The 12376-nt window shown below is 46.2% G+C and overlaps 1 protein-coding gene across 1 annotated transcript; it reads right to left on the bottom strand.

The window, feature by feature from the left end:
• Window positions 1-1780: 1780 nt before the first annotated feature.
• LOC103204373 (keratin, type II cytoskeletal 75-like) lies at window positions 1781-11945 on the bottom strand. Its single transcript, XM_007949562.2, has 9 exons — window positions 11442-11945; window positions 10660-10874; window positions 9409-9469; window positions 8957-9052; window positions 8061-8225; window positions 6046-6171; window positions 5671-5891; window positions 3735-3769; window positions 1781-2019 (listed from the first exon to the last, which is right to left on the bottom strand). Exons 1-9 carry the CDS (start codon window positions 11943-11945, stop codon window positions 1781-1783), a joined length of 1662 nt encoding a protein of 553 aa, XP_007947753.1.
• Window positions 11946-12376: the final 431 nt, after the last annotated feature.

Below are 12376 nucleotides of genomic sequence, written 5' to 3'. Positions count from 1 at the left end.
TTACTCAAAAAAAGACTTGTCAATCTTCTTTCATTAAGATTATAGTCAAGAAAACCCTATGGAGCAATTCTACTCTGAAACACATGGGGTCGCCATGAGTCAGAATTGACTCGACCGCAACCAACAATAACATTGGGAGTAGCTGCTTATCTTATTTAATCTTTACTCAATACCATAGGATAGCTAATATTACTCTTGTTTTATTCATGAAGAAGTTGTGGTGCAGAGTAGTTAAGAGACTTGGCTAATTAATGTCACAGGCCTTGTGAATGCTGAGGTGGACATTAGAATCCAGGTAGTCAGACTCCAGGCTGTATGCTCTGAGTCACAGCACTATTTACAGATGAGGAAGTCAGGCTGTGAAAGGAGGGGTGGCTTGTCCAAGGTACGAAGCAGAGTCAGGACTCAAATTTAGATATCCAGATTCTTCTTCCCTACATAATTCTTGCTCCTCCTTATCCCCATTTTGGTCTTAACTTACACTCCCTAACTGTCATCTCTCTCCTTCCTGCTATCTTCTCCCTCCCAACCACTCTAAATTCTAGTCCTTTGGTTTTACACTCATCCTGTTCTTTCACCCTGGAAGACTGTTTTCAGATCCTTGGCTTATATATAGTTCCCTTCAGTTCTGAGCTTGGTCCTGATCATTGAAAGCACCCCCTCCAAGTTCACAACAATGGCCTCTCTGCTGTAGGGGTCCCTTCAGCTCTAACCTGGGGTCAGGCCTGGTGAGAGGGGTCCAGGAGACTTGTGAAGTCATGAATATGGAAGCTTCCTGGATGTCTCACGACTGCCTGCAATTATGGGCCTAAATGGCTCCTTGCTCTGTGAAAGCGTTACCCCCAGGGCTGACTTTTAAGTCTACTCAGTGGCCTGTTATTTCTGTGTTCTGTCTGCAAGTTTGAAGATGTCAGAGAACAATCAGCCCTATTGCTGGCTGAGGGCTGGGCTGCCCACCCTGCGTCAGTGTCCCTGGAACAGTCTGGTCTGGGAAGAGGACGACATCACCCTGCATGACATACGGAGTGGAGAGGCTGGGCAGCACTTCTGCCCAGGGGCTAAGGCTTCCCAAACAAGACATCCCAAGAAGAGGTAGGAAGAATTGGCAGTGGCAAAGGGAGGTTGTCTGGTTGGCCAGCCTCCCTCCACATGTGTCTGTTCCCTTGTCCCTCCTCTCTTCCCAGTTCAGCCTTCCTGGCTCTGAGGAAGGGGAAGGAAGGGGAGAGGTCTGATGTGTTTTGCGCTCTCCTTGTGTGACTCCTTGTTTTGGGAGAAGGCCAGGAAGAAGAGAATCACTCCTTGTTTCACACCATTCCAAACAGTGGGCTGAAGCCCAAACACATTACACATGCATTTTAATAGACACATTCCAGGGAGGGGATAGTGGGAGCACCTGCACCACCTCCCACCAGGCAGCTTATAAGCACCGTGAGATAGGCTGGCTAACAACATGGCATTGAGATGGCCTTGGAGACAGAGTCTCCCCTGTCATCACATCTGGAGGAGGGAGAAGGGTGGAACTGAAGGGGACATTGCAAGACTGCTTGGGTCTCTGCAAGAGAAGCTAATGTGACTCTTGAAAGGGAGTGGGCTTTGGTTTTGTGTGTCTAGAACAGAGAGGGAGACCATTAATGATCTGTAGACTATTAGGAGGGCAGAGGCCAAGGAATAAGGTTTAGCCAGGACTCCAGGCCTTTCAATAGCGTGGATGGGCTGATGGAGGAAAGAAGGAGAAGGACCCAGGTGTCCAGGGCACAGTGAGGCAGTAGGATGGTCGCATTTAGTGCTTGCAGCTTTTCCAGCTGGAGGATGTGGTGGAGACAAACTTGACGCTTGAGCCACTGCCTCCTAGGCCCCGGCTGCTGCTGGCACTGAGGCCAGAGCCCCCGAGCCCTGCACCCAGGCTGTGCCCACCGCTGGTGGTGAAGGAGTAGCCGCTGCCCCCACCGAGACCCAGGCTTCCACCTCCAATGCCGCTGCCACTGCCGTAGCCGCTGGAAATGGTGTTGGTGACCACAGCTTCCGGAAGAAAGGAGACATGTCAGAATCAAGGGCAGGAGAGAAGACAGCAGGGGGAGTCAGGGCTTGTGCTCTGAAGTCTTTGGAATGGGAGATGATCTCCTCAGCTAGCTGTGTGTCTCCTCCCAATTTTCCCCTCCTGGTTTGTGAGATCACTGTCTTATGCCTCTGCCAATTTTTCCCCTGAGCTGTAGCACTGGCATTTTCCCGGTCTGGGACGTTTTCACTACTTAGTGCCTCTGTTCTCCTTGCTGAAGACTTCTCTCCTCTTGGAAGCTGTTCCAGGCCATCTGCCTTCTCCTTTGATCCCATCTCACTCTCCCCTGCTGCTTTGTCCCTATGTCCTGGCTTTGGACTCTTCCTTCATTCTGGGGGTTCCTGGGAGGTGCTCTTGCTTTTCCCTTGGTGTCCTCCAGCCTCCACACTCTGACACTCTGAATCCCTGGATATTTTTGATAGTTCACCTGCCAGATGAACCCATTTACCAGTCAACTCTTTTTATCCCTCTCAAACTGCTCTTTTCCTGAGATAACAATCCATCATCTTAAAGATTTCAGTACCTTACTTTGTGCTCAGTAGAAGGAAAATTGGGTGGTGGTGGGGGGAAGGCCAGGGAAATTCTTAGGTATTTTCAATAGAAATGAAGCCTCAGAGGTTATTCTATCCAGTTCAAAAATTAGCTTTTGAGGGTCTCTGGAGCTGCTAGACAAGAAACATCAAGGAAGGAGAACACCTGGTGGTTCAGAGCACTCCACCTTCTAGAATCATCGGCTAATACAATTGATTGCTTTTGTGAATCCTCTATCAAGAAAACCCAACTGACATGTAGAGGGTGGTTGTAAAAGTCATTTCTGTTGGCCTCATGACCAGCACTGAACTCTGTGATGCCTCCATTCTTATTGGCACTAGTTTGCACTAGCTAGTTAATGCTCTGCAAGACCTCTCCTGTTTCAAAGTAGCTGAAACTGCCCTGTTTTATGGTGCTCATGCTGCCTTGAAAACCCTTGGTGACTTTCTGCAATTATATTCTGCAGTTAAGTCAAACAGTGGGGCTTCTCTACACACTGCTCTGGGAAATAGCTGCCTAGTTGGCCATGCCCTGTGCCCAGTCAGAACCAAACCCAAACCAAACTCACTGCCATCGAGTTGATTCTGACTCGTAGTGACCCCCATTGAGTTTCCGAGGCTGTAAATAATAGATTGACTCATCTTCCTTCCACAGATTGGCTGGTGGATTTGAACCACTGACTCTCTGGTTAGCAACCAAATGCTTAATCCACTACACCACCAGCCCAGATAGAAGGTTCCCTCTTAAGGCTAATGGCAGATCAGGAGTTTCATAAATCCTTTCTACATTGAATGCCCCTCTCTGAGATAAACTTGCAACCCCATCAAGAAAGGCATGGGATCCTGAGAAGTGGGAGGTGTGGCTCATGGGTCTTGCAAGCCCGTGCAGAGTGATCAGCACAAACCTCCTATTGCCTGATTCTGTATATTGTCTTACTTGCAAAGAGGTAAGAATTATGCTATAAAAGACTCTCTCCTACTATAGCTCTCTTTTTAATGGGCTCAAAACCTCAAACCTTCTCAAAATGAACTTTATCTGTGAAATCTCCTCTGCAGCCTCATGTTCCCGATCCTCCCATGTGCCCACCACCTCCCCATCCCCACAACTATGTGCACTCCAGACTACCCAAGAAGAATTTCATACTCACAGATGTTAACTGGAGAAACACCCTCTCCACTCAGCCTGATTGGGAGCAAGGGGGAAAAGGAACATTACTATCATGTTCAGCAGCTTAGGGGAATTTGAAAGGGCATATCTGTAATTGTTTTAAATGCATTTAAAACCCCTTTATTATTTTTATTGCAGAAGTAATGCTGGTTAAAGTTGTATAAATATTGTTGTTGTTGTTATGTGCCATCGAGTCAGACCCAACTCATAGCAACCTCTCTTTGGGTTTCTGAGGCGGTATCACTACGGAAGTAGATTGCCCAACCTTCCTTCCGAGGAGTGGCTGTTGGGTTTGAACCGCCAGCCTTCTGGTGAGCAGTCAAGTGCCTTAGGCACTATGCTACCAGAGCTCCCATTTAAATATTAGTATTATTAAAAATAATAATCTAATTCATAAAATAATAGGGAGTTTGAGGTACATAGAAGTAAAACCTGTAATCTCAGATCACATGTTAGGATTAAACTAAACCAAACCAAACTCACTGCCGTGAAGTCGATTTTGACTCATAGTGACCCCTCCATGGGTTTCCAAGGCAGTATCTCTACAGAAGTAGATTGCCCAGTCTTCCTTCCAAGGAGCGGCTGGTGGGTTTGCACCGCCAGTCTTCTGGCACTATGCTACCAGAGCTCCCTGGATTAAACTAGTGAGACATATTAAGGAAATTAAAACTAATCATACACTGGTGTCAATTAGAAATGCAGGCTTGTCATATAGCAAGAAGATTTCTCTTTCAATAATGGACTATTGTCATGAACTGGGCCAGTGCTGAGATTATTACAGGTGTGGAGAGGAATCTGAGTCATAAAAATAATAATAGCAATAACCAGTCTATTATTATCTTAGCAGCTTGAGTAAGTATCTTAAGGACCGAACTGGTATTCATTCATAAACATGTACTTAGAACATTAAAAAGAACTAATACTTATTGAGTACCTGTTACTTACATTATACCACTTAATTCTTTCAACAACCCCATTAGATAGGTACGATTACCTTAATTTTACAGACAGAGAAATTGAAGCTCAGAGAAGGTAACTAACTTGCTCACAACTCACTTGCTGACAAAGCTGGATTTGAAGCCATGATTCCAAGTCTACGTCTTTTATCACTAAACTGAATGACAGCTAGCATTTATTGAGCATTTGTTCTATGCTATGTGTTAATTCTAAGAGCTCCAGTGTATTTCAGAACATTTCACATTTAAAAACTATTATTACCCCATTTTATAGGTGATGACACAGGCATGGAGAAGTTAAGTAATTTGTCCATGGTTACGCAGCTGATAATTGGGAAAGCACAAAGCTCATTTGGGAATCATGTAATTTGGCCTCTCATTCTATCATCAAAGAAATTGAAGTCTAGAGAGGGGACACTGGCTTTCCCAAGGTCAGGCAGGTATTTAGAGGTAGACCTGTAAGTCCCAAACTCAACTCAACCCTGACTCATAGCAGCCCTTATGGGGTTTCCAGGGCTGTAAATCTTTATAGAAGCAGACTATCTCATCTTTCTTTAGCAGAATGGCTATTGGGTTCGAATCACTGACCTTTCGGTGAGCAGCTGAATGCTTTAACCCCTGTACTGACAGAGCTCCCTCCAAGCCCCAAACTAGGGCAGTTTATTTTCAGCCTGGAGCTTTTTAGACCACATATCCAGACTTGCCATATAACCAACTTCCTCCTTTGATAGATTTGATTACTCAGACATGATTGATCCTAGATTTCTGTGGGGTGTAAAAGGTAGTTGTATCTTGAATAAAGAATTCTGATAACGATATACTGGCCTGGAAGCAACCTTTGTCATAGCCCAATTGCACTTGCATTTTTGCACCCCTTCCCAGGTGAGGAGCTGACTGAACTCGGGCAACTGGGGCGAACTCAACTTGCTTTGAGGCTGGAATTAGTGCATCTGCCCTCACCTGCACTCCTCGCCTTCTAGCAGCTTCTTGTAGGTGGCGATTTCCACATCAAGGGCCAGCTTGATATTCATCAGCTCCTGGTACTCGCGTAGCAGCCGTGCCATGTCTTGCTTTGCCTTTTGCAGGGCCTCTTCAAGGTCCGCCAACTTGGCTCGTGCATCCTTGAGGGCTAGTTCTCCATGCTGCTCTGCATCGGCAATGGCCGTTTGCAGGTTGGCACACTGCAAGGATGGAAGGAAGCCGTGAGCCCCACTTAGGTTCTCCTCTGATAGTCTCTAGAGGTCTGGTGTTTTTTGGTAGGAATTCTGTAACCATGGAAGAATGATCCAGAAGAAATGAGCGTACAGGTTACTCTTGGCTCAGCCAAATATTTACCTGCTTCTTGACACTGTCTACCTCAGCTCTTAGCCTCTGGATCATCCGGTTCATCTCGGAGATCTCCTGCTTCGTGCTGTGGAGGTCATCGCCATGTCTGCCTGCCGTGACCTGCAGCTCCTCATACTGATAGAATAGAGAAAACTCAATCGCTGAGCCAAATGCCTGGCCTGGCACTCCCTAAGTGCACACTCTGGTGCTGGGTGCCACAGACAGGCCATTCTTTCACTGATCATTCACTCATTTCCTTAGGTGATGTTTCTTGAGCACATCTACTTGCCAGGCATGTACTAGGCTTTGGCGATACTACAGTGAGCAAAATCAGGCCCCAACTCTCTTGAAGCTCACAGTTAATAGGGAGATAGACATTACTTAAACAGCATAGTATTAAATTTCTGGCTCCAAGATGAGATAAGTGGCTCCTTAGGAATCAGGTCCTAGGAGAGTGTAGAGTAAAAGAATCTGACCTAGATTTGGAAGTGGGGAGTGGTGGTCAGGGAAGTCTTTTGGGGATGGAGATATTCCAGCTGTGGTCTGGAGGATGAGAAAGTTACCTAAGTGACAGACGTCAGGGAAGAGTGAGCCCTTGGGTGGGTGGTTGGGGGTTGGAGGGAAATGTGCCAGAGGGGACAACCTTTGTGAAGACCCTAGGCAGGAAGGAGCATAGTGAGTTCCAGGAGTGAGGAGGTCACTTGGTCGCTACCCTTGGGGAAGTCCTGGTTGTGAAGCATGCATGCAGACCAACAGTGACCATGAGTTTTGATGGACCTCCAAACACAAGTTTTGGGGAAGTGGGGAGGAGATGGAAGAAGTAGTATTGGGTGATGCAGAGGATTAGAGGGCCCATGTTTGAAGACTTAGTAAAAAAAAAAAAAAAAAATCCCACTCTCAGGTAGCTCTCTATCTAATGGTGCATATCTGGGACACAATCATTGAAGAGAAATAAATGCACCTATTTCCTCCAGTAAACTGGAGTGGCACACACAACACTTTTTCCAGCTGAAGAGCCTCTCCATGTTTTGACAATGCTTCCTCTGTTCCCAGACACACATAATTAAAGGGAACAAAAACCACAACAACACAAAGAATTGTTCACTGTTAATTTAAACCACTTCACCTTGAGGTTGAGTGCATTTTTCCCCTTCTTACTGTCAAGGGACTGCCTCTGCAGTACAGAGCCCTGACACTTGACCCTCTTCCTGTACACCACTTGCTGACCAGAAGGGACAATGGCAGTGTCCAGAGCAAGGCAACGGATAGGAGCTGCTTGTGGGTGAGCTGCCCTGGAAGGGGTCTTGGTTTTTCAGTGGTGCTCTTATTTGGTTGGATCACCTGGTCTACATTCCTCCAAAGCCACATCTCCTTCTGGCAATCTGAGCCTTGGGTCAATAGCTCTCTATGGTCATCCTAACCTCCCTCTTCCTTTTCTCTACACAGGCTCTTTTCTTTAGGTAAGTGGTTAATTCTGCCTTCCATCCCCACAGGGTTGCTTGCTCAGCCTTAAGTACCTCTACCACCTTGACAATCTTCAGTCTCATGTTGCTTCCAAATGAAACTAAAATTCCACCTCTTTCTGGAAGCTTTTTATTAATGCCATCTTTTCCCTTCCATGATTGCCCATTCATTTCATAGCCTCCTAGAGCTTGGGTTCTCTGTGTGCACCATACTCACTCACTATCCTGCAACCCTGCTTGACACGCAATTGGATCTCAGTAAATACGTAGTGAATAAATAAGCTCTCTAGGAATTGCTTTATGACTGTTCCTTGGTTGTTCTGGAGTTTCATCCAACCCCTGATCAGATCCTAAGTAATGTGGGAACAGTTCCTTTGATCATATGTTTTTTTGCTTGGTTAGGTGTCCACATGCATTTCATAGCATTAAAGAAGTTTCTGCCAAGTTGAAGTAAACAGAAATGCTCGTGTGTTTCCTAAGGCTTATGGCTGAGAGACAAATAATGATGAGGCCACAGAAAACATTAGAACCGGAAACTATCGTGGAAGTGGCCACACTCACCTTGGTCTGGTACCAGGACTCAGCCTCAGCCCGGCTGCGGTTGGCGATGTCCTCGTACTGTGCTTTGACCTCAGCAATGATGCTGTCCAGGTCCAGGCTGCGGTTGTTGTCCATGGACAGCACCACAGATGTGTCACTGACCTGATTCTGCATCTGGGACAGATCCTGAAGAAATAATAAACTTAGCATCACCAAGACCTACAACCTCTGAGCTGGAAGGGCTCTTGAGATCACTTAACAGACTACCTACTAGGTCAGGAATCCCTTCTTTGGTATTCCAGCAGATATTCTTCCAGCTCTTCCCTGCTTAATCACTTTCATTAACGGGGTCTCATACCAATGCTGGGACATAATTAGTGTGATGGGAGTGTTTTCCCAGCATCACTTTTCAAAGCTCTCATCTGTGAGCTTCTCGTGTGAAGATTAGGTAAGTGTTCTCTGTATTCAAATAATGTAGATTTGAATATGCCGCATGTTGTTCATATGCCAGCATACAAGGTTTCTTTAGGATTGAGTGATTTTTTAGGATGCAGTGCCCCCTGTATATTGTGACCTCATCATTCTCTGATTCTCCCTCCCTTTCCACAGACCCTGCTCTCTGCCTTCAAAGTGACCAGAATGGGGCATCATCAGAAGGCAAGAAGCACCTGGCCATTGAACCGTGAGGCAGCTGACCTTCCTGAGCTTTCCTGGGAGGGAGAAGGGAAAAGTTGGGAATGCTACTCAGTGACCTGGTTTCAAGCACTATCTCTAATCGCCACTTGCCCTCAAGCCCCAGCTTGGATTATTTGGACCATAATGTCAGGTAGAGGAACTTAGTGGATGACACTTTCTGGAACATTCATATCTTTCCAGGCTTCAAACCTAGGAGGAAGAAAACATTTGCAGACTCTTACTGCCTCATACAGCAACCGTAAGAAGTTGATCTCATCAGTCAGAGAGTTGACCTTGGCCTCCAACTCCACTTTCTTCATGTAGGCACCATCCACGTCCTGGAATGACAGTACAGGATGCTCCTCTGAGACTCTGGCACCAAGCAGGGTGCCCAAAGGAAGCCGGGAAAACTCTTCTCTGCCCATTCTAGGCTGGTTTTTAGTAAACTCTGTTTGGAAGGGATGGTGGTTGAGGGTTGGTGATTCACTGAGTAGCAGGAGCTTAAGTTCTTTGCACTCACAGAAACATAAGCAGGGTCATGGGCCCATAAATACAGAAGGAGTGTTTTAGCAGCTGTGAGCTCTCCAGATAGTCTCAAGGTTGCTGTGACTTTTATTGGGTGGCCCTAGTGTCAGGCTGCTACACTCTAAGATTCCATTTTGAATCTTCTCCTCAGAGAGACATTTCCACTCACCTTCTTCAGGGCTACAAACTCATTCTCAGCAGCTGTGCGCTTGTTGATTTCATCTTCATACCTGTGAGGGGGAGGGAAGTATGCTGTTGAGCAAGCATTCAATTTAACTCTTCCCCAGGCCAGAGATGACTGTAATGGTGCAGTAAGAGCAAAGAGATCACAAATCTTTTCCAACTCGTCCGCTGACCTATGTGTGACTGAGTGTGATTCATTTAACCTCTATGTCTCCCTCTATAAAATAATAAAACAGAAATATTCTCTTTTGTCTGAAGGGTTTTCTTCTTCTTCTTCTTCTTCTTCTTCTTTTTTGGCAACACTAGAAAGTGATCATTTAACTTATGGGAATAGATATATGTACATATGCAACTCCATCTTCTTGTAGATGGATAGTTCCAATCTTTATTTTATTTTATTTTTTCCTACCTCAAGTGCTTGCTGAAACTGTGCAATAAAGTTGATCTGTTCAGGAGACTGTTTCTGTAGATTTTTTATATATATTCACTGAACCTCAGGGTGGCAGTTGAGTAATGTACATTTTGTAACTAGGGCAAACTCAGAAACCCAAGGTAAGCCTGCTAAGTAGTTAGCTAGGACCATCTCTTTCCATTGGATACCTCATCTACTATAGCCCAAATGATGTACAGTCAAAATATGCCTCATGAGAAGGGTCAGATGGCCTTGTTTATATGCCTACTTTTTACTTGCCAACTCTCTTCACTCCTCAGCTAATGTGCATCCTGGGAATACAAATCATCTCAGTAAACGGGCTCATATCCAGTGGTGTGAAATAACATACTGACTGGGAAATAAATATTACACTTTCCAGCATGGGCAGTAATTTTTTTTTTTTTTTTTTGATGCCATTATCTTTTTTAGGCATGCAGATGGATAATAATAGACTTCTTGTTACTAAAAATTGCATGAGATGAGGTTTCTTGGTGACCCCACACCATGACTGCAAGTTCCAAAGCTCTTAGCTGGTGTTGACATTAGCTCTTTTGCACCTCTCTGTTGTTGTTGTTGTTGTTATGTGCCCTCGAGTCAGACCCGACTCATAGTCTCCGGGGCAGTATCACTACAGAAGTAGATTGCCCCATCTTCCTTCCGAGGAGTGGCTTGTGGGTTTGAACCGCCAGCCTTTGGTTAGCAGTCAAGTGCCTTAAGCACTATGCTACCAGAGCACCTCTCTAGTCTTCTTTAAAAAGAGTTCTGTGACATCCACGTGTGGCCAGAAGCCTGTTCCCCACTTACCGGACTTTGAAGTCTTCTACGACATCCTGCATGTTCCGCAGCTCAGCATCAAGCCTGCCCCTCTCAGTGATGACATTTTCCAGCTGTCGTCGGAGCTCACTGATGTAGGTGTCAAAGAGGGGCTCCAGGTTCTGCCTTATGGTCTTGGAACCCTGCTCCTGCAGAAGGTTCCATTTGGTCTCCAAGACCTTGTTTTGTTGCTCTAGAAACCGCACCTGGAGGGGAGAAGAAGAGATTCAAATCTTGAGAAGCTGAGAAGGCATGGCCAGACACTCCTATTGATTAGAGGGAGAAAAGAAAGATATTTTTTACCTGACATATATCTTGCAACTACATAATTGACAACTTCAACCAAATATGAGGAAGCCCATGCAACTACTCCAGTGTCCCATAGGGCCTCCATAGAATTAGGGTACTGGAGCTTAGAAGTTTGTATAGAGCACCCTGTATTCTTGAGTTGAGTTTCTCGACACTACTTGTTTGCTCTTGATTAAGTTTATCTTTTTAGTGGAAATACTCCTTCTTGTGGAGAAACAGCTTAATTCTGCCCTATGTGTTGGCTCTGAACCATACCACATGGTTGTAAAGGAAGTCAATAAGAAATTCTGGAAGATTCTGTGGGGCAACCTGGCCTGACTAAAATGTTCAGCTCTATGGGATTGCATGAACACATGCACTACCCCACAGAGAGGCCATTACACTATTGTACTCCCTTCTGGGTCTGGGCCTCTCAGAGTGCTTTCAACCCAAACCCAGTCAAACAGAAGAGATTCTTGTCTCACCTTATCAATGAAGGAGGCAAACTTGTTGTTCAGGGTCTTGATCTGCTCCCGCTCTTCTTTCCGTACCCTCTGGATGGCGGGGTCAATTTGCAGGTTGAGGGGAGTCAGGAGACTCTGGTTGACAATGACCTCTTGGATGCCACCGGAGGGGCCAACAGGGAAATTAGGACCCACAAAGCTCCCTCCAACCCCACCTCCATAGCCAAATGCACTGCTGACCCCACTTCCAAAGCCAAACCCGTTGCCAGTTCTGCTGCCAAAACCATTCCGGAAGCTGCACCCACTGACCAATGCCTGCTTGGTCCCCCCCAGATTGTAGAGGCTGCGACTTCCAAAGCCAGCCCCTGTGCCACTGATCCTCCCCAATCCTCCATTGCTGCCTGAGGAGCGGGCCACTGAGACAGAGTTGAAGCGGGAGCCTCCAGCTGCAGGGGTGATGGCCGAGGCAGTGCTGAAGCCCCTGCGGCTGCTGGTCTGGAAGGTGATGGAGGACTGCCGGGACATGGTAGATGAGGAAGGCTGTGGAAAGAAGCCCTGGGCGGAGGTGAGTGAAGGGGGATAGAAGAGACACAGACTCTGAGGAGTCCCTGGCCCCCTTGTCTTTTATGTTTCTCCAGGAGGGGAGGAGCACTACTAATGGAGGAGGGCTTGCTGATGGCATCCCCTAGGCATCCCCAGCCCTGAGCTCATACTCAACACCCCATTGAAAATGGTGTCAAAGCCACTGGTTGGTTACCAACCCTCCCCCCATGTGGAAACTCCTTTCTAGTCACAACTTGATCAGCAGAGGAGTGAGAAGCACATTAATTGCTTTCAGTCATGGCCTAATCATGCATCCTATGATGGACTTGAAAAAAACACTGTCTCATTTCCAAAATACTTTCTTAGGCCTGGGACTGACTCCTTCCTGTTCAAACATTGCTATGCACTGTTTC

The sequence above is a fragment of the Orycteropus afer genome, unplaced genomic scaffold (assembly GCF_000298275.1).
Source record: "Orycteropus afer afer isolate SDZICR_OR568_19922 unplaced genomic scaffold, OryAfe1.0 scaffold00247, whole genome shotgun sequence".
Lineage (NCBI taxonomy): Eukaryota > Metazoa > Chordata > Mammalia > Tubulidentata > Orycteropodidae > Orycteropus > Orycteropus afer.
This window is presented reverse-complemented; position numbering and strand designations above follow the sequence as displayed.

What these genes read in the sequence shown, in the direction of transcription:
- LOC103204373 (XM_007949562.2), bottom strand. Translation starts at nt 11,945, where the DNA reads ATGTCCCGGCAGTCCTCCATCACCTTCCAGACCAGCAGCCGCAGGGGC. An exon ending in TAGACAGTGTCAAGAAGCAG is followed by an intron (nt 5,892 to 6,045) that starts GTAAATATTTGG and finishes CCATCCTTGCAG; the next exon opens with TGTGCCAACCTGCAAACGGC. An exon ending in TGTTTCTCCAGTTAACATCT is followed by an intron (nt 2,020 to 3,734) that starts GTGAGTATGAAA and finishes TTCTTCCGGAAG; the next exon opens with CTGTGGTCACCAACACCATT.